Below are 22428 nucleotides of genomic sequence, written 5' to 3' on the forward strand. Positions count from 1 at the left end.
TTACTCAGTACTTTGTTGAAGCAGCCTCGAGTCTTCTTGGGTATGATGCAACAAGCTTGGCACACCTGTATTTGGGGATTTCTCTCAAGCTCTGTCAGGTTGGATAGGGAGCGTCGCTGCACAGCTATTTTCAGGTCTCTCCAGAGATGGCCACTCAAGGACATTCAGAGACTTGTCCCGAAGCCACTCCTGCGTTGTCTTGGCTGTGTGCTTAGGGTCGTTGTCCTGTTGGAAGGTGATACCTTCGCCCCAGTCTGAGGCCCTGAGCACTCTGGAGCAGGTTTTCCACAAGGATCTCTCTGTACTTTGCTCGTTCATCTTTCCCTCGATCCTGACTAGTCTCCCAGTCCCTGCCGCTGAAAAACATCCCCAAAGCATGATGATGCCACCACCATGCTTCACCGTAGGGATGGTACCAGGTTTCCTCCAGACGTGATGCTTGGCATTCAGGCCAAAGAGTTCAATCTTTGTTTCATCAGACCAGAGAATCTTGTTTCTCATGGTCTGAGAGTCCATTAGGTGCCTTTTGGCAACAAACTCCAAGCGGGCTGTCATGTGCCTTTTACTGAGGAGTGGTTTCCGTCTGGCCACTCTACCATAAAGGCCTGATTGGTGGAGTGCTGCAGAGATGGTTGTCCTTCTGGAAGGTTCTCCCATCTCCACAGAGGAACTCTGGAGCTCTGTCAGAGTGACCATCGGGTTCCTGTTCACCTCCCTGACCAAGGCCCTTCTCCCCGATCGCTCAGTTTGGCCGGGTGGCCAGCTCTAGGAAGAGTCTTGGTGGTTCCAAACCTCTTCCATTTAAGAATGATGGAGGCCACTGTGTTCTTGGGGACCTTCAATGCTGCAGACATTTTTTGGTACCCTTCCCCAGATCTGTGGCTTGACACAATCCTGTCTCTGAGCTCTACGGACAATTCCTTCGACCTCATGGCTTGTTTTTTTCTCTGACATGCACTGTCAACTGTGGGACCTTATATAGAAAAGTGTGTGCCTTTCCAAATCATGTCCAATCAATTGAATTTACCACAGGTGGACTCCAATGAAGTTGTAGAAACATTGTTGTGGAAAATCAATCAGAAATCAAAAATACTTTCAGAGTTTTTGTTGCAACAAAAATGACTCTATTAGAGTTTCAACAAAGTCAGGCCGGTCTGCAGAGTAGCCCCGCCTCTCTCTTGCTCTCCCTCTATATATACCCCCTTCCGTCTCTCTCTTCACTTAAAATCCCTCCTCCTACAGTTTCCCGCTCTTTTCCACTCCATGCCCACTTCCTTTGTCTCTGAGGGCGGCTAAACTCTACTTTTATTATGCACATAGTACTCCAACCAATCACTCACTCCCCTGTCTTGCACACACACTCATGTTTAGTTTAAACATGACACGGCCCTAAATCCTTGAAACATACACAAACCCCACCCCATCATGCTGTAATCAATCAAGAAGATACCAAGGAGACAAAGGTCTAGCCCAAACTCCATTCAACCCTGGTGCCGCTCCCTTCACAGTGTTTGAAGAGAGAGACACGAAAGGCCACAAGCTGGTTTCAGTCTCTGATCGGATAAGACAGCCATGGATTTAAGGCAGAGCGCAGCAATTTGACCCTAGGTCAGATTCCCCCTTTACCCCCACACACACAGTGAAATTACCCAATTCAATTCCTGGCCCAGTAACAAAGAAATCTAACTCTATGCTCTTGATTAACCCAGTTCTACCTCATAATCCATTAAACTCTACAGTTCATTAATAATAATTCACCACAACATCTCAAGGATGATCAATGGAAACAGGATGCACCTGAGCTCAATTCCAAGTCTCATAGTAAAGGGTATGAATACTTATGTAAATAAGGTATTTCTGTTTTTTATTTTTACATTACTAAAAACCTGTTTTTGCTTTGTCATTATGGGGTATTGTGTGTAGATTGATGAGGAAAATGTTTTATTTAATCAATTTTAGAATAAGTCTGTAACATAACAAAATGTGGAAAAAGTCAAGAGGTCTGAATACTTTCCGAATGCACTGTATATCTATAAATAGCATAGTAATGTTTTTGGTCAAACTAAGGTTGGTGTTTATTTACTTATTTAGAACGTTAAAAGCCCAGGTTTCAGTGTGGGAAAGTTATTGTCATCACACCTGCTTGAACACAGGTAAATTCTTTCTACAGCTGTTTTCTTTCAAAATTTCCATTCAATCAATTCAAGTCCATTCACAAACAAAGCCTACATTTGATGCGGATTAAAGCAATTTATTTCTGGTGACAATTTTGAATAGCCTGTCCAATCATAATTACATTGTGTTATTGTTGTGACTAAAACACTGCTGGGTTCGAAAGTGGTTAATATCTTAAATGACATCACTTTCCAACAGATATTAAACAATACCACCAGTATGGATTGAAATAAAAAATGTCTTAACTCTTTTCCGTTTTGAGTTCATGTTTTGTGGTGTGGCATTCTTCCCAAATGTGCCCATTTTCTTTGAGCATCAGCACTTAAAGTATATGTTCACTACAAAATCAAAGTTTATCAGACATTTTCAAATCTACTGTTGAGATGAGTCCATGTCCCAGGCCATCTGTTGTGTAGGTCCAGCTATATGCCTCAATCCCAATATGAATGAGAAATTAGAGGTGTGACTCGCCCATGAATACCTGCCCAGCGGGCAAAATTTGGTATCGGACATCTTAACAACGTAATTTTCTGGTTGTAAACTGGTTTTCTGGTTGTGGAGACCAGATTATAACCAGTTTAGGACGTCTTACTTCCTTTTACAATTAGTTTACAACCTGATCATGACGTCAGAAAATACATCAGTCTGACATCATTGCAACCAGTTTTGCCCGCTTGGTGGAAAGTCAAGAGACAACTACTTAGTTAAGTGGCAAGGCATATTGAAAACAAGCATACAATATGCAAATTGGACTCCCAGTGCTCATGTAGTGTTCCAGCAATTTTCATTTGATTGTATCTATGTTGATTGTATGGTAGCAGGCTTGGTAGATGAGGGACCTCTCTTAGTTGAAGTTGATGATCATTTGAAGGAGGGAAGCGGCGGGGAAGTCCATGGCGATGATTCCGAAGCGCCTGTTCTACCCTATCTGTGCCGTCAGGTAGTCGTACAGGCGGGCGTTGATTCGCTGGGCGATGGTGTTGGGGTAGGCAAAGATGCCCTCTCCGCTGCCATAGGTGAAGATATGGGCCTTGTTGCCCACAGGGACAGCTTCCAGATGTTCGTGTACACTTTGCCATTTCTCAGCCACATGCAGGAGGGTGGGGACCTGGGGAGACAACAAGCATATGAGACTCAATAAATATGCCTAGCAACAATTTAATTTTCAAAAATGACTGTCTCCTTACCTTCCAGTCGTCTGCGATGTCCAGGGAGCCGTAGCGCATTCCGAGGTCAGGTCCGCCAAAGTCCTGGAGGACAATGAGCTTCCCTCTGGCCTGTCCCACAGTGGGCATGAGCCGACCGTGCCACAGCAGGTCCCAGTCGGCGTAGAGGTGGATGTATAAATTGATGGTTCGGATTACGGGATGCCAAGGTCATATTTTTTCATATTCTGTTCCAGTTAAAGGGTTGTTCAGATTCAATTATATCTGTGGACCATACTTTTAGAATAAATTGTGTGAGCAATAATAGGACCAAAGTGTAGTTTACATTGTTTAAGGGATATATCTGTCACGCCCTGGCTCTGGGGACTCTCATATGTTGAGCCAGGGTGTGTAGAGTCATTGTTTTGTGTTCTATGTTTCAGTGTCTAGTTCATGTGTTTCTATGTTGGCCGGGGTGGTTCTCAATCAGAGGCAACGTGAATCAGCTGTTGCTTGTTGTCTCTGATTGGGAACCATACTTAGACAGCCTGTTTGGCATAGCTATTTGTGGGATCTTGTTCCGGAAGGTTTGTTTGTTAACCGAGGACTTCACGTTTCGTGTTGTTGTTTTGTTAGTTGTGTATAGTACACTATTAAAGAAAGATGTACGCATTCCACGCTGCGCCTTGGTCTACTCCTTTTGACGATCGTGACAGAAGATCCCACCAAAACAGGACCAAGCAGCGTGTCCAGGAGCAGACAGCCTGGACTTGGGAGGAGATATTGGACGGGCAGGGGTCCTGGACTTGGGAGGAAATCCAGGCCGGGATGGATCGCCGTCCGTGGGAGGAGACGGTGGAGGCGCGCCGTAGAGAGGAGCAGCGGCGCCAACCGGGCCGTCGTCGGAAAGGCGAGAGGCACCCCCAATAAATTTTTAGGGGGGGCACATGGCATGGACGACGGGGCTGCTGGAGGCAGATAAAGGGCGAGTTTGTGGACATGGAGAGAAGGCCACCAGGTTACGGGGGCCATTGGTCATTAGAGGGAAGGAAAGTGTAGAGGCACGGCGAGAGGTACTGAAGTGTGTTACCAGTCCGGCCCGTTCCTGATCCCTGTATAAGGCCAGTGGTGTGTGTTCCCAGTGCGGTCCGGCCTGTTCCTGTCCCTCGCACCAAGCCTGTGATGCACGTCGCCAGCCCGGCCCGGCCTGTTCCTGCTCCCCGCACCAAGCCTATGGTGCGCGTCGCCAGCCCGGCCCGGCCTGTTCCTGCTCCCCGCACCAAGCCTATGGTGCGCGTCGCCAGCCCGGCCCGGCCCGGCCCGGCCTGCTCCTCGCACCAAGCCAATGGTGCGCGTCGCCAGCCCGGCCCGGCCTGTTCCTGCCCCTCGCACCAAGCCAATGGTGCGCGTTGCCAGCCCGGCCCGGCCTGTTCCTGCCCCTCGCACCAAGCCAATGGTGCGCGTCGCCGGCCCGGCCTGTTCCTGCCCCTCGCACCCAGCCAATGGTGCGCGTCGCCAGCCCGGTCCGGCCTGTTCCTGCCCCTCGCACCAAGCCAATGGTGCGCGTCGCCAGCCCGACCCGGCCTGTTCCTGCCCCTCGCACCCAGCCAATGGTGCGCGTCGCCGGCCCGGCCTGTTCCTGCTCCCCGCACCAAGCCTATGGTGCGCGTCGCCAGCCCGGCCCGGCCTGTTCCTGCTCCCCGCACCAAGCCAATGGTGCGCGTCGTCAGCCCGGTCCGGCCCGTCCCTGCTCCCCGCACCAAGCCTGTGGTGCGCGTCGTCAGTCCGGCACAGCCCGTGCCCGTTTCACCGGTGCCTGGTCAGGTACCGGTCAGCTGCTCCACACCGGAGCCTAAGCAAACCGCTCCGCCGATGTCCAGTCCAGCTCCAGCCAGCAGGACCAGACAAGGGGCGCTACGGGGGGGTTGTTAGAGGGTGGTGGTCACGCCCGGAGCCGGATCCGCCTCCGAGGAGGAATGCCCACCCGGCCCCTCCCCTGTTGGGTTTATGTTGGCGCGGTCGCAGTCCGCGCCTTTGGGGGGGGGGTACTGTCACGCCCTGGCTCTGGGGACTCTCATATGTTGAGCCAGGGTGTGTAGAGTCATTGTTTTGTGTTCTATGTTTCAGTGTCTAGTTCATGTGTTTCTATGTTGGCTGGGGTGGTTCTCAATCAGAGGCAACGTGAATCAGCTGTTGCTTGTTGTCTCTGATTGGGAACCATACTTAGGCAGCCTGTTTGGCATAGCTATTTGTGGGATCTTGTTCCGGAAGGTTTGTTTGTTAACCGAGGACTTCACGTTTCGTGTTGTTGTTTTGTTAGTTGTGTATAGTACACTATTATAGAAAGATGTACGCATTCCACGCTGCGCCTTGGTCTACTCCTTTTGACGATCGTGACAATATCTTCCAGGGCAATAGGAGAAACCATATTTCTCTATACTCAGCCAGAGGGTGGAAGAATCATGTCTAAACCAATTTAGGATGGGGCGAAATGTTAGTGCCTGGAAATACAATTTAAAGTTTGGTACAGATAGTCCTCCTATGTCTTTCCCTCTTTGTAAGTTTGTTAATTTTATCCGGGATCGCTTACCTTGCCATATACATTTTAAACTGCACTACGGATTTTATCCCAATAGCCTGAAGGGGGAGCCATGGGAAGCTTTGAACTACAGAAATTCAGCCATGGCAATACACAGTACTGTATTCATTTTGACAATAGATATTCTGCCGGTTAAAGCAACTAGGATGTTATTCCATCTACTGAGGTCGGATTTAATTGATTTGAGCGTTCTGTTAAAGTTTCTGACAATGAATTTATCCAAGAAAGGAAATATACAGTTGAAGTCGGAAGTTTACATACACTTAGGTTGGAGTCATTAAAACTTGTTTTTCAACCACTCCACAAATTTCTTGTTAACAAACTATAGTTTTGGCAAGTTGGTTAGGACATCTACTTTGTGCATGACACAAGTAATTTTTCCAACAATTGTTTACAGACAGATTATTTTACTTATAATTCACTGTGTCACAATTCCAGTGGGTCAGAAGTTTACATACACTAAGTTGATTGTGCCTTTAAATAGCTTGGAAAATTCCAGAAAATGATGCCATGGCTTTAGAAGCTTCTGATAGGCTAATTGACATCATATGAGTCAATTGGAGGTGTACCTGTGGATGTATTTCAAGGCCTACCTTCAAACTCAGTGCCTCTTTGCTTGACATCATGGGAAAATCAAAATAAATCAGCCAAGACCTCAGAATAATAATTGTAGACCTCCACAAGTCTGGTTCATCCTTGGGAGGAATTTCCAAATGCCTGAAGGTACCACGTTCATCTGTACAAACAATAGTATGCAAGTATAAACACCATCGGACCACGCAGCCGTCATACCGCTCAGGAAGGAGACGCGTTCTGTCTCCTAGAGATGAACGTACTTTGGTGCGAAAGTACAAATCAATCCCATAACAACAGCAAAGGACCTTGTGAAGATGCTGGAGGAAACAGGTACAAAAGTATCTATATCCACAGTAAAACTAGTCCTATATCGACATAACCTGAAAGGCCGCTCAGCAAGGAAGAAGCCACTGCTCCAAAACCGCCATAAAAAAGCCAGGCTACAGTTTGCAACTGCACATGGGGACAAAGATCGTACTTTTTGGAGAAATGTCCTCTGGTCTGATAAAACAAAAATAGAACTGTTTGGCCATAATGACCATCGTTATGTTTGGAGGAAAAAGGGGGTTGCTTGCAAGCCGAAGAACACCATCCCAACCGTGAAGCACGGGGGTGGCAGCATCATGCTGTGGGGGTGCTTTGCTGCAGGAGGGACTGGTGCACTTCACAAAATAGATGGCATCATGAGGAAGGAAAATGATGTGGATATATTGAAGCAACATCTCAAGACATCAGTCAGGAAGTTAAAGCTTGGTCGCAAATGGGTCTTCCGAATGGACAATGACCCAAGCATACTTCCAAAGTTGTGGCAAAATGGCTTAAGGACAACAAAGTCAAGGTATTGGAGTGGCCATCACAAAGCCCTGACCTCAATCCTATAGAAAATTTGTGGGCAGAACTGAAAAAGTGTGTGCGAGCAAGGAGGCCTACAAACCTGATTCAGTTACACCAGCTCTGTCAGGAGGAATGGGCCAAAATTCACCCAACTTATTGTGGGAAGCTTGTGGAAGGTTACCCGAAACGTTTGACCCAAGTTAAACAATTTAAAGGCAATGCTACCAAATACAAATTGAGTGTATGTAAACTTCTGACCCACTGGGAATGTGATAAAATAAATAAAAGCTGAAATAAATCATTCTTTCTACTATTATTCTGACATTTCACATTCTTAAAATAAAGTGGTGATCCTAACAGACCTAAGACAGGGAATTTTTACTAGGATTAAATGTCGGGAATTGTGAAAAACTGAGTTGAAATGTATTTGGCTAAGGTGTATGTAAACTTCTGACTTCAACTGTATATACTCTCAAATATTTTAAATGGGAAACGATTGGGATTCCATAAGTAGAGATGGAGTCCTCCATCGGGGTCTTGAGAGACAGTAGGGCTGATTTGGTTTGATTAATTTTATGACTGGAAATTAAGCATAATTGATCTATGATCTTCAATGCGTTTGGGAGCGATTGAGATACATACAGTGCTTTCGGAAAGTATTCACTTTTTCCACATTTTGTTACTTTACAGCCTTATTCTAAAATGGATTTTTTTTAAAAATAATCGTCAGTAATGTACACACTACCCCATAATGTCAAAGCGAAAACAGGTTTTTAGACACTTTTGCACATTTACTACAAATAAAAAACAGAAATACGTTATTTACATAAGTATTCAGACCCTTTGCTATGAGACTCGAAATTGAGCACAGGTGGATCCCGTTTCCGTTGATCACCCTTAAGATGTTTCTATAACTTGATTGGAGTCAGCCTGGGGTATATTTAATTGATTGGACGTGATTTGGAAAGGCACACACCTGTCTATATAAGCTCCTACAGTTGACAGGGCATGTAAGAGCAAAAACAAAGCCATGAGGTCGAAGGAATTTTCCGTAGAGCTCCGAGACAGGATTGTGTCGAGGCACAGATCTGGGGAAGGGTACCAACAACTTTCTGCAGCTTTGAAGGTCCCCAAGAACACAGTGGCCTCCATCATTCTTAAATGGAAGAAGTTTGGAACCACCAAGACTCTTCCTAGAGCTGGCCGCCCGGCCAAACTGAGCAATCGGGGAAGAAGGGCCTTGGTCAGGGAGGTGACCAAGAACCCGATGGTCACTCTGACAGAGCTCTAGAGTTCCTCTGTGGAGATGGGAGAACTTTCCAGAAGGACAACCATCTCTGTAGCACTCCACCAATCAGGCCTTTATGGTAGAGTGGCCAGACGGAAGCCACTCCTCAGTAAAAGGCACATGACAGCCCGCTTGGAGTTTGCCAAAAGGCACCTAAAGACTCTCAGACCATGAGAAACAAGATTCTCTGGTCTGATGAATCCAAGATTGAATTCTTTGGCCTGAATGCCAAGCATCACATCTGGAGGAAACCTGGCACCATCCCTGCGGTGAAGCATGGTGGTGGCAGCATCATGCCGTGGGGATGTTTTTCAGAGGCAGGGACTTGGAGTCTAGTCAGGATTGAGGCAAAGATGAACGGAGCAAAGTACAGAGAGATCCTTGATGAAAACCTTCTCCAGAGCACTCAGGACCTCCGACTGGGGCGAAGGTTTACCTTCCAACAGGACAATGACCCTAAGCACATAGCCAAGACAACACAGGAGTGGCTTCGGGAATAGTCTCTGAATGTCCTTGAGTTGCCCAGCTAGAGCCTGCACTTGAACCCGATCGAACATCTCTGGAGAGACCTGAAAATAGCTGTGCAGCAACGCTCCCCATCCAACCTGACAGAGCTTGAGAGAATCTGCAGAGAAGAATGGGAGAAACTCCCAAAATATAGGTGTGCCAAGCTTGTAGTGTCATACCCAAGAAGACTTGATGCTGTAATCGCTGCCAAAGGTGCTCCAACAAAGTACTCAGTAAAGGGTCTGAATACTTATGTAAATGTGATATTTCAGGGTTTTTTTTTTATATAAATTAGCAGAAATGTCTAAAAACCTGTTTTTGCTTAGTCATTATGGGGTATTGTGCGTAGAATGATGAGGGGAAAAAACTATTGAATCAATTTTATAATAAGGCTGTAACGTAACAAAATGTGGAAAAAGTCAAGGGGTCTGAATACTTTCCAAAGGCACTGTCTGCATATGATGATATGAGGTGATGAGTAGATTTGAAGGAAATTGGTGTCATTTCTTTCGATTTACGAATTGCCTGCTCCAGGGGTAACCATGGATAATAAAAATAGCAAAGGAGAAATTGGATCGCCTTGTAATTCTGAACAGAGCAGAGCAGATATTTCCTGTTATAACTATGACTGAGGGATTGGCATATAGCATTTTAATCTAATTAATGAAATTGGAGCCAATTCCCATATGTTCCAAGACAGACCAGAGATATGACCATTCTAGTCTATCAAAAGGTTTTTCTGTATCAAGAGATAAAACAGCCCAAAGAGCTGTTGTTTCTGATGAAGCATTTAAGATATGTAATAATTGACAGAGGTTATCCATGGATAAACATTTTTAAGAAATCCGCTTTGGTCCATGTGGACCAATTTGGATAAGTAAGTCTTGAGACAGGACGACCACATTTTGGAAAACAGTTTAATATCTGTTCATCAAAGATAGTGAGAAAACTGAGTGGCATCCTTTCATTTTTTATATAAAAGGGAAATGGGTGCTGCATTCACATCTCTCCCAAATGAACCTTTATGAATGGCAGTGTTAATCATTAGTGGAGCAATAGGGGACCTAATTGGTTGCAAAATGTTAAATAGACCTCAAAAGGAATATCGTCCCATCCAGGTTATTTGCCTTTTTATTCATGCTATCCAATGCCCTTTTGAGTTCATTGAGAGAGATTTGGGCTCCCATTGAGATGGCTTCCTCTGTTGAGAGAAGAGGAGTTCTTAATTATTTTAGAAAGGACTTAGTCTGGCTTGGTGTGGATTTACAATCAGAGGTGTACCGTTCTTTATAGAAGCAGGAGAATTTTTGATAAATTTGGGTTGTGATAGTAATTCCCCTGTTTCAGATTCAATAATTGCTACATCAGCTAATTGATCATTACTGCGTAGCTTGTTGGTCCGTAAATGACTGGGACGACTGCCATGGATGTAATGGTTGAGTCTAACTCAATGGATGGCAAATTCTGCTCTCTGTCTTATCAATAAATTAAGTCCTGTCTTGACTTTGGAAAGAGTAATAGCTACCTGGTCTGAAAAGAGGGTTTGTTGAGAACGCTCTAACGCAGTTAACAACATTTCCAATTCTGATATCTTCTTTAATTGTGATTTGTTCAACCCAGATGCAAATGCAGTTGCATTATTTTTTATAAAATCTTTCATGGCATCCCATAGAATCCGAGGGTCATCGACTGAATTTTTATTGATCATTATGAATTAATTTAGTTTAATTTCAAATTGATCACAGAATGTAGGATTTTGTATTAATTAAATGTTGAAACGCCATCTTGTGGCTCTTTTAGGAGATTCTGAAATTTTAAGTTTGCAATAGTAAGCATGATGAATTTTTGCTTCTACCTTTAGTTGAGGCCACATTTACACCCCATTGCAGGAGCAGGAGATAGGTTTCCCTAACTGCGTAATGTCCCAAACATTTTAGAATCTATAAAGAGCGAACACAGTTTAATTTGTGACACAATTCTGTTTAAATGTTCATAATATATGTAGTTATATTCTGCCTGGTCCCAGATATGTAGGTGTTTATTGGCTTAACAAATAATTATTAGTTCAAATTTGCCTCTGAGTCCCAGTCATAATATTACATGTATTTGAAAGTAAAACAACCATTTGTTGAATATGAAAACATTTATATGCCATAACATTTTAATTTTAGTTTGGTAAGATAAAACTTTCCAGTACAGTCAAAACATGTTGTCACGGATTCTGCCGAGGCTGCCCCTCCTCCTTGCTCGGGCAGGCTTCGGCGTTCGTCGTCACCGGAATACTAGCTACTGCCGATCTATGTTCTATGTTTCTATGTTTTAACTGTTGTCTGATTGTTACACACCTGTTTCCCATTATGTGATTACTCCTTCCCTATTTAACCCGGTGGCTCCCATTGTGTTTTGTGCGTGTTTGTTTTTCGTTTTGTGTGTCGTTGGTGAGTGGGTTTGTTCCTCCCTGTGTGGAGGTATTTTGTATTGGTTTCTTTACTTATTCAGTAAAGTATGTTTCATAGAGTTCTGTGTCCTGCGCCTGACTTCGATCCACCGCATTACACTGACACTCGTGACACATGTACTAATTTAGATGTGACAAGATGCTACACCTAGGCTACACAGTCAAAACTTTACAATAGCTATCATGAATAAGCCATTACAAATGCTTCTAAATGTGTATTACATGCTTCTAAATGCTTTATAAAGTTAATAAAACAATGACATTATTTATTAAAATAAATGTTATCAATAGCATGTAAACTAAAGTATTAAGTGGTTTATGAATGCTCATTCATTAAAATTATTATAAAGTGTTACCAAAACATATTATTTGAAATCAAGACAAGCAACTTTAATTGTAATGTGAGCCGGTTGCTGTTTGGTTTTCATAAGAGGTGCAAATGCCAACAGATGCATGTTTTTCTGCTTTTTTGGGGAGGAGATCAGGTGGTTATCTCGATTGGAACTGCTGTATCTGCACCTGTTGTCACAGGTGAAACCTAGAGTAGTTTTCCCAATACAAAAGGCTCTGTAAAAGGTAAAGATCACACTATTGATTATCTAACTCTTGTCAAATGTAAGTTACATAAGTAGAACGATATTAACTTTATTTATTATGCTGACTGTGCTAGTTTAAATTATTTGTCGCATTTTTTTAAACCTACAGTAGTTTATGTTCAGTTGTTACTTGTTTTGTCAGAGTTGACCACAGCAATTTTGTAGATGATCCATAAAACAATACATCCTCCTCTTCTCAAGATGGTCAACCTCTAATCCAGGCTTAAAGATAATACAAACCTAGGATGCAATTCCATGTGGCTCAAAAACAGCACAGATGTAGGCATCATAAAAGCAAGCCCATTAAAAGCGGGCACAGATAGGGGCAAAATACAGGCAATGAATGAATTGGATGTGAACCCAGTTCACCCCAAAATAAATGTCTATGGCAGGCTAAACCTTTCTAAGCTCAGAACCAAACATGAGTCCTCCATTCTAGCCAACACAGTATCAATGCTCTTGTTACCTGAACCCAAAAGGTGGGAGTCATCGGCCTGACAACCCTGCAGCCAAAGGAGGAGCGAGAGCGAAAGAGAGCGAGAGACAAAGACAGACTGAGTGAACGAACGAGCTAACCTGGGGTAAAAAGGGGGTATGTTGATGTAGCACATCCTATGGAAAGCCGGGTGGGTTCATCATCAATGTGTGAGAGGGGGGGCTCGCTTGACCGATCACGCCACTGTTGTTTCAGACCGACTGTTCGGCGTGCGCACACACACACACACACATACACAGTAGATGTACACACACACACACACACACTAGACACATACACAAACACAGACAGTACATGTACACACATAAAGGCATAAACGCACACACATACGCACGCGAACACAGACAGATAAATGAAAGTCTACCTTATTCATAACCCTCAGGCAACTGTGTAACCATAAATAGTGGTTTGAAATTCAATACACAATACTGTTGGAATTACATATCTTTTTGGTTGTATGTTTAGCAAATTCATGTTTATCATTCACCGTCTCGTCACGTTTCGGTATGTTTGTTGTGCTTGTGCGATATGTGTCACGCCCTGGCTCTGGGGACACTGTTATGTTGAGCCAGGGTGTGTATTCTATGTTTGTATTTCTATGTTGGCCTGAGTGACTCCCAATCAGAGGCAACGAGTGTCAGCTGGTTGTCTCTGATTGGGAGCCATATTTAACTGTCTGTCTTTCACTTTGTGTTTGTGGTTTCTTGTTCCGTGTTGGTTTGTGTTTAAACCGTAGACGTCACGTTTTCGTTTGTTGTTTTGATCGTGTGATCATTAAATAAATATAAATATGTTCACCTTCAACGCTGCGCATTGGTCTCTCCCTGACGATCGTGACAGAAGAAACCACCAAAACCGGACCAAGCAGCGTGTCCAGGAGCCATCGCTAGCAGATCTCCGTGGCAACCTCGACTGGGTCAAGCCTAGTGAGGAGCAGAGAGGGTGGACTTGGGAACAGTTGAGGAAGAGCTTCGACTGGGTCAAGCCCATTGAGGAGCTGAATAGCGGGAGTTGGAGACAGAGGAGCGAGAGTTGGGCGAAAACGATAGAGGCCTGGCCCACGGGGAGGAGAGACCCCCAGAACATTTTTAGGGGGGGGCTCACGACGTCGGGGCAGCAGGAGGCCGCGATAGAGCGGTCCAGCGGGTTGGCAGAGGAGGCTGCCAGGTTACGGGGGCCACTGGTTGAAGAGGGGATGGAAGGTGGAGAGGCACGGCGAGAGGTACTGGGGTGTGTTACCAGTCCGGTCCGGCCCGTTCCAGATCCCGGTGTAGGGCCAGTGGTGTGTGTCCCCAGTACGGTCCGGTCTGTTCCTGCTCCCCGCACCAAGTCTGTGGTGCGTTTCGTCAGCCCTGTCCGGCCCGTTCCTGCTCTCCGCACCAAGTCTGTGGTGCGCGTCGCCAGCCCAGTCCGGCCCATTCCTGCTCCCCGCACCAAGTCTGTGGTGCGTCTCGTCAGCCCGGCTCGGCCCGTTCCTGCTCCCCGCACCAAGTCAGTGGTGCGCTTCGTCAGCCCGGCTCGGCCCATTCCTGCTCCCCGCACCAAGTCTGTGGTGCGTTTCGTCAGCCCGGCTCGGCCCATTCCTGCTCCCCGCACCAAGTCTGTGGTGCGTTTCGTCAGCCCTGTCCGGCCCGTTCCTGCTCTCCGCACCAAGTCTGTGGTGCGCGTCGCCAGCCCAGTCCGGCCCATTCCTGCTCCCCGCACCAAGTCTGTGGTGCGTTTCGTCAGCCCTGTCCGGCCCGCTCCTGCTCACCACACCAAGCCAGTGGTGTGCGTCGTCAGTCCAGCACGGCCCGTGCCTGTTCCCCACACCAAGCCAGTGGTGTGCGTCGTCGGTCCGGCACGGCCCGTGCCTGTTCCACTGGTGCCTGGTCCGGCACCGGTCAGATGCGTTACGCCGGAGCTAGAGCAATCCGCTCCATCAGTGTGCAGTCCAGCTCCGGCCAGCGGGGCCAGACCGGACCAGGGGTACTTTGGGGGGTTGGAGAGGGAGTGGGGATCAGGCCCGGAGCCGGATCCGCCGCCAAGGCGGAGTGCCCACCCGGTCCCTCCCCTGTGGTATTTAGTTGGCGCGGTCGGAGTCCGCGCCTTTAGGGGGGGGTACTGTCACGCCCTGGCTCTGGGGACACTGTTATGTTGAGCCAGGGTGTGTATTCTATGTTTGTATTTCTATGTTGGCCTGAGTGACTCCCAATCAGAGGCAACGAGTGTCAGCTGGTTGTCTCTGATTGGGAGCCATATTTAACTGTCTGTCTTTCACTTTGTGTTTGTGGTTTCTTGTTCCGTGTTGGTTTGTGTTTAAACCGTAGACGTCACGTTTTCGTTTGTTGTTTTGATCGTGTGATCATTAAATAAATATGTTCACCTTCAACGCTGCGCATTGGTCTCTCCCTGACGATCGTGACAATATGAAATGTACCTTAGTGCCAAATAGAAATATATAATGTGAACGATAATGCCCTGGCAAATAAATTTGTTTTCACATCACAATGGCAATGCCACCATCAATAAAACTCTTGGTGGCAGAAATAATTTCATAATTAAATAGGAAATTAATGGAGCCATTGTTTGCTATCATTGGACACTGAATATATATCACTATAGATGAGAACATTAGAAAAGGGAGCAAGCAGACAGGTATGTTGTTATAAGAATTGATGAGCCTTTATGAATACGGCTTATTATGTATCTTTATGTTTTCAACTGTAACACTTTTTTATCTTATTTTTATTTAATAGAGAACATATGTATACACTGGTATGATGCTGGAGAAAATGAATATGAGGTTAAAAAGTAGTGTAGTAACACTGTAATTACTACAGTGTTGTTGCATCCTAACTTAGTGATTGCGTTGTACTAATGGATTGAGCAGTTTTTGTAATTACACATGTTTAATGAGTAACAGTCCCGGTTTCTAAAAACGGCTTTATTTCATTTCTGTACAATTCTAATTAAATTACTGAAGTACAATATAACATATCAATACGATGTTGTTACTAGTGTAATAAGAGTTACACAGGTATAAGATCAATGTCATGTAAAGTGAGTAATAAAGGCTTACAATGTATTTCTAACCTGTGATCTCATAGGGCTGCTTGTTTTAGGACCTACAGTGAGGGAAGAAAGTATTTGATCCCCTGCTGATTTTGTACGTTTGCCCACTGACAAAGACATGATCAGTCTATAATTTTAATGGTAGGTTTATTTGAACAGTGAGAGACAGAATAACAACAACAAAATCCAGAAAAACACATGTCAAAAATGTTATAAATTGATTTCATTTTAATGAGGGAAATAAGTATTTGACCCCTCTGCAAAACATGACTTAGTACTTGGTGGCAAAACCCTTGTTGGCAATCACAGAGGTCAGACATTTCTTGTAGTTGGCCACCAGATTTGCACACATCTCAGGAGGGATGTTGTCCCACTCCTCCAAGTCATTAAGGTTTCGAGGCTGACGTATGGCAACTCGAACCTTCAGCTCCCTCCACAGATTTTCTATGGGATTAAGGTCTGGAGACTGGCTAGGCCACTCCAGGACCTTAATGTGCTTCTTCTTGAGCCACTCCTTTGTTGCCTTGGCCGTGTGTTTTGGGTCATTGTCATGCTGGAATACCCATCCACGACCCATTTTCAATGCCCTAGCTGAGGGAAGGAGGTTCTCACCCAAGATTTGACGGTACATGGCCCCGTGCATCGTCCCTTTGATGCAGTGAAGTTGTCCTGTCCCCTTAGCAGAAAAACATCCCCAAAGCATAATGTTTCCACCTCCATGTTTAATGGTGGGGATGGTGTTCTTGGGGTCATAGGCAGCATTCCTCCTCCTCCAAACACGGCGAGTTGAGTTGATGCCAAAAAGCTTGATTTTGGTCTCATCTGACCACAACACTTTTACCCAGTTCTCCTCTGAATCATTCAGATGTTCATTGGCAAACTTCAGACAGCCCTGTATATGTGCTTTCTTGAGCAGGGGGACCTTGCGGGCGCTGCAGGATTTCAGTCCTTCACGGCGTAGTGTGTTACCAATTGTTTTCTTGGTGACTATGGTCCCAGCTGCCTTGAGATCATTGACAAGATCTTCCCGTGTAGTTCTGGGCTGATTCCTCACCGTTCTCATGATCATTGCAACTCCATGAGGTGAGATCTTGCATGGAGCCCCAGGCCGAGGGAGATTGACAGTTATTTTGTGTTTCTTCCATTTGCGAATAATCGCACCAACTGTTGTCACCTTCTCACCAAGCTGCTTGGCGATGGTCTTGTAGCCCATTCCAGTCTTTTGTAGGTCTAAAATCTTGTCCCTGACATCCTTGGAGAGCTCTTTGGTCTTGGCCATGGTGGAGAGTTTGGAATCTGATTGATTGATTGCTTCTGTGGACAGGTGTCTTTTATACAGGTAACAAACTGAGATTAGGAGCACTCCCTTTAAGAGTGTGCTCCTAATCTCAGCTCGTTACCTGTATAAAAGACACCTGGGAGCCAGAAATCTTTCTGATTGAGAGGGGGTCAAATACTTACTTCCCTCATTAAAATGCAAATCAATTTATAACATTTTTGGCATGCGTTTTTCTGGATTTTTTTGTTGTTATTCTGTCTCTCACTGTTCAAATAAACCTACCATTAAAAGTATAGACTGATCATTTCTTTGTCAGTGGGCAAACGTACAAAATCAGCAGGGGATCAAATACTTTTTTCCCTCACTGTATCTTCTCTCTAATCCTAATATAGGACAGGACACTGCCATTTTACCCTTGAGTAAGGCACATAACCCCCCAAAACTCATCCAGGGGGGCTTCTCTCTCTGTGTGTGTGTGTGTGTGTGTGTGTGTGTGTGTGTGTGTGTGTGTGTGTGTGTGTGTGTGTGTGTGTGTGTGTGTGTGTGTGTGTGTGTGTGTGTGTGTGTGTGTGTGTGTGTGTGTGTGTGTCAGTGGTGGAAAAAGTACTCAATTGTCATACTTGAGTCAAAGTAAAGATACCTTAATAGAAAATGACTTAAGTAAAAGTGAAAGTCACCCAGTAAAATACTACTTCAGTAAATGTCTAAGAGTATTTGGTTTTAAATATATCTTAACTATCAAAAGTATAAATAGTTTCACATTCCTTATATTAAGCAAACCAGACGACACAATTTTCAATTTTTTTTAAATTTACGGATACCCGCGGCACACTCCAACACTCAGACATAATTTACAAACTAAGCATTTGTGTTTAGTGAGTCTGCCAGATCAGAGGCAGTAGGTATGACCAGGGATGTTCTCTTGATGAGTGTGTGAATTTGACCATTTTCCTGTCCTGTTAAGCATTTAAAATGTAACGAGTACCTTTGGGTGTCAGGTAAAATGTATGGAATAAGAAGCGCATTATTTTATTTAGGAATGTAGTGGAGTAGTAGTAAAAGTTGTCAAAAATATAAATAATAAAGTAAAGTACAGATATCCAAAAAAACGACTTAACTAGTACTTTAAAGTATTTTTACACCACTGGTGTGTGTGTGTGTGTGTGTGTGTGTGTGTGTGTGTGTGTGTGTGTGTGTGTGTGTGTGTGTGAGAGAGAGAGAGAGAGAGAGAGAGAGAGAGAGAGAGAGAGAGAGAGAGAGAGAGAGAGAGAGAGAGAGAGAGAGAGAGAGAGAGAGAGAGAGAGAGAGAGAGAGAGAGAGAGAGAGAGAGAGAGAGAGAGAGAGAGTTGTGGTGTGGTGTGTTGGTTGAGTACTGTGAAAGCAGAAAATAAAGAATTGCCATGCAAATTGATAAACTTAGATCTATTCTATTCTACTCTGATGCATTCCCCCTACCCTTATCCCTACATTCCCTACAACAATTATTGCTACTGAAAGTGTGGAATTGATTTTATATGCCTGAAACAATAGACACCCTGCCTGCCCTCTGTTTGGGTTACAGCCACAAAGCAGCCAGCTGCATTTTCCCCTCCATCCAATCAGCACAGCCCAAACAAGAGTCACATTTCCTCGTTCCTCTGTCCTTATATGGCAGAAAGTAGGCTGGGCTTTTCAGACTGGGGGACTCGTGGAAAATGGTGGCTTGGAAATACTGACAGCTTGTGTGAAGAGAAGAATAACAATAGCTTGACCTCAGGTAAAAATAATCAATGGCTTTGTATTATCTGTTGGGGGTTTATCTGAAAAGGAACTCTGTTAGGATATATTTAAGTCAAAAGGGAAATCAGTGGTTCATGATACATGTTTCTGGTTGGAGATACAGGAAATGAACTTGGTTAGACCAAAATGAATGTGATTTACTAATGGCAAATGGATCTGATCTCTGAATTGATGTAGATTGGCATGTGCCTTCATCATTTTGTTAACCTTTAGAAAAACTTGCCATGTAAAAGGAGGTCAATTATGTATTTAATGTACCCTGGAGACACACCCACTGGTCTTCCTGATTTTTTCATGAGGTGTCACTCAATAGTATTACGACTGTAACTTGATACCTGAAGCTAAAAGACTCACAGTGACATAATGCATGTGTGGAATGTAACTTGAGAACTAAGATGCCCGATTTTGCCTGCAGCATTAAAAGTAATAACATTGGAATTCTTCTGAAACATTGGTGATCCCCCCATCTACAAGAAAAACAGAAACAGTTCAGTTCATTGACTACCCTCACAACAGCCTGAGAGTGTCTGCTCTCTCTCTCCTTTCTCTTCTTCTTTCTCTATCTTTTTATCTCTCTGTCTGTGTCTATATCTCTCGTTCTCTTCCTCTCTCTCTCTGTCTGTCTCTCTTGCAGTTTGTCAAAGTCAGATGCTCACAGCGATGGCTGACGCAGGGCAGATCAGAAAGACAGCGGTCAAGGTGCTGGGCTGCGTGGAGAAGGTCTCCTCCTTCGCCTCGTCCATCAACCCCCTCTTCGGCATCGTCTCCTCCCTGGTGGGGGTGGTGCGCATTGGCCTGGCGGGCGAGGAGGCGCACGCCCTGGACAAGGACTTCCAGTTGGTGCACGGCAAGCTGGAGAGCATCTCTGCGAAGAACCGCCAGTGCCTGCGGCAGATCCGTGTGGACGAGGTCAATGAGACATTCGGTAAGTACGAGGAGTACATCAAGCACCAGTACGCCGCCTTCAACTCCATGGTGACACTGGTGAGGAAGGACCCAGAGGGAGCGCGGCGCCACATGGCCGACTTCGAGTGGGTCTATGAGAGGGACAAGAGCGACCTGAGCCTGGACGTGTACTACCGGGGCGTCATGGGCACCGGGTCGGTGTTCGGAAGGCCCCTGCTGAAGGTGTACCTGGAGCACTGCGACGGAGACCGCAGGGTCATGGAGCACCGGTGCTCCCACCTGGGACACCTGTTCCACATCGGCCTGATCGCCCTCATGGCCTACACAGCGGTGACAGAGGACGACGAGGAGGAGGTGCGGGAGAAGTGGGCCAAGCGCGTGGAGGACATCCAAGCCAAGATGCAGGAGGTTTTGAGTCAGTGCAAAGAGGAGGAGGAGAGGAGTCCTCCCTAAAGCTTGGGGAAGGGGAGAGGTGGCAGCCCTGTCCATAAACTACCCTTACTCCCAGTCCTGGAGTGCTACTGGGTGTGTAGTATGTCCTGGGTGTTCCTGCCCTGCTCTAATCCATCCAATTCTACTAATCAGCTGCTTATCATGGGCCTAATTAGCTAAACCAGGTATGTTAGAGCAGGGATGGAATAAAAGCCTGCAGACCCAGTAGCTATCCAGGAGGAAGGATGGCCACCCCTGCTCTGACTCATTTTTAGAACTAGATAGGTACAAGCAATATGGCTGTAGCTCCACCTTGCCCTTGGTGGAATTTTTTGCCAAATATTGCTTAGACCTGTCCAACTTATTCTGATCAAAACAAGTGCCAAGGGGTAGGGGCTAGGGGTTGATTCTCGACAGGGCCAGCGATTTGAAGGGAGTTTGGGTGGGTGAGAAGTGGAGTTTGGTGGTTAAAACTGTGGAGAAGAGGTTTGTTCCCACTTTCTCAGCAACCAGACTCATTCAAGTGGACCAAGTAAAGCAAGGAAATCATATATTATGAATAGATGGGAAACCAAATTCACAGTAAAAGCAATCAAATGTATTTTACTCTGTGCATGTCATTTATTTGGGTCAACTAAATTATGTTGTTGTGGCAATAGTTCCTAGTTTGAACAGCTGCCTTATATTAGGCTACCTGCCAATACGTTCTCTGACTGTCTGTTAATGTTTTTTACACTGTCTTCAATAAACAAGTCAATGATGACCCATATTACAGTATGTACAATAATCATTTGACTGAAACACTAGTCTCTCTTTCTCTCTCTCTCTCTCTGAATTATAGAGCACTGCCCCTATTAGTTATATTGACCTGACGCATTATTAAACATTAGCAGATGTCACAAAGTGCTTATACAGAAACCCAGCCTAAAACCCCAAACGGCAAGCAATGCAGATGTAGAGGCACGGTGCCTAGGAAAAACTCCCTAGAAAGACAGGAACCTACAAAGAAACCTAGAGAGGACCAGGCTCTGAGGGGTGGCCAGTCCTTTTCAGGCTGTGCCGGGTGGATATTATAAGAGTACATGGCCATTAAGGCCAGATCATTCTTCAAGATGTTCAAACGTTCATAGATGACCAGCAGGGTCAAATAATAATCACAGTGGTTGTAGAGGGTGCAACAGGTCAGCACCTCAGGAGTAAATGTCAGTTGGCTTTTCATAGCCAAGCATTCAGAGGTTGAGACAGCAGGTGCATCAGAGAGGGAGAGAGAGGGTCGAAAGCAGCAGGTCCGGGACAAGGTAGCATAACAGGTCAGCGTTCCATAGCCACAGACAAAACAGCAGAAACTGGATCAGCAGCACGACTAGGTGGACTGAGGACGGGGACAGCCAGGAGTCATCGGGCCAGGTAGTCCTGAGACATGGTCCTAGGGCTCATGTCCTCCGGGAGGGGGGAGAGAGAGAGAGAGAGAGAGAGAGAGAGAGATGGGAGAATTAGAGGGAGCATACACAGGACACCAGATAACAGCAGGAGAATTTCACCAGGTAGGACAGACTGACCCTAGCCCCCCGGCACATAGACTATTGCAGCATAGCTACTGGAGGCTGAGACTGGGTCGGGGGACACTGTGGCCCTGTCCGACGATACCCCCGGACAGGGCCAACAAGGCAGAATATAACCCCACCCACTTTGCCAAAGCACAGCCCCTACACCACTAGAGGGATATCAACAGACCACCAACGTACTACTAATAATAATAATATGCCATTTAGCAGACGCTTTTATCCAAAGCGACTTACAGTCATGTGCGCATAAATTTTTACGTATAGGTGGTCCCGGGGATCAAACCCACTACCCTGCCGTTACAAGCAACATGCTCTACCAATTGAGCTACAGAGGACCACCTCGAGACCCTGAGACAAGGCTGAGTATAGCCCACAAAGATCTCCTCCACCACACGAGCCCGAGGGAGCGCACAACCAAACAGGAAGATCATGTCAGTGACTCATCCCACTCAAATCGAGTATAACAAAAAAAGCCTGACATGACATGACATAATAAAACACTTGTTAGCGGAATTACATTTGGGGAAATCGGGTCTAGACTTCATATTCCTTATCTATTATTATTATTATTATTATTATCATTAAATAGCCTACCTAAAATATGTCATGAGTCTTGTTAAACTAGGTTGCAGGACATTAGCTTCAAAACACAAATCGTCCTAGGTCCCTCAAATTAAACAAAATCAAATTTTCAAATGTGAAAAGAGGGCCTTGTGGGGGGAAAAAAGGTTGGGAACCC

The 22428-nt window shown here is 45.3% G+C and overlaps 1 protein-coding gene and 1 pseudogene across 2 annotated transcripts; one reads left to right on the forward strand and one right to left on the reverse strand.

Moving 5' to 3' along the window:
- Positions 1 to 3019: 3019 nt before the first annotated feature.
- On the reverse strand, positions 3020 to 3518 carry LOC311123927 (annotated as a pseudogene). Its single transcript has 2 exons — positions 3363 to 3518; positions 3020 to 3283 (listed from the first exon to the last, which is right to left on the reverse strand). The product of its transcript is annotated as an uncharacterized misc_RNA (transcript).
- A 15164-nt stretch (positions 3519 to 18682) lies between these two features.
- On the forward strand, positions 18683 to 20896 carry LOC311124189 (protein rapunzel-like). The gene is made up of 2 exons (XM_084158266.1): positions 18683 to 18763; positions 19421 to 20896. Exon 2 carries the CDS (start codon positions 19435 to 19437, stop codon positions 20143 to 20145), a length of 711 nt encoding a protein of 236 aa, XP_084014392.1. The 5' UTR covers positions 18683 to 18763; positions 19421 to 19434; the 3' UTR covers positions 20146 to 20896.
- The last annotated feature ends 1532 nt before the right edge of the window (positions 20897 to 22428 follow it).

Source organism: Coregonus lavaretus, assembly GCF_964263955.1.
Source record: "Coregonus lavaretus genome assembly, chromosome: 3".
NCBI lineage: Eukaryota > Metazoa > Chordata > Actinopteri > Salmoniformes > Salmonidae > Coregonus > Coregonus lavaretus.

Bases quoted from the DNA above. Each gene is read 5' to 3' on its own strand.
- LOC311124189 (XM_084158266.1), top strand. From the start codon at position 19,435: ATGCTCACAGCGATGGCTGACGCAGGGCAGATCAGAAAGACAGCGGTC.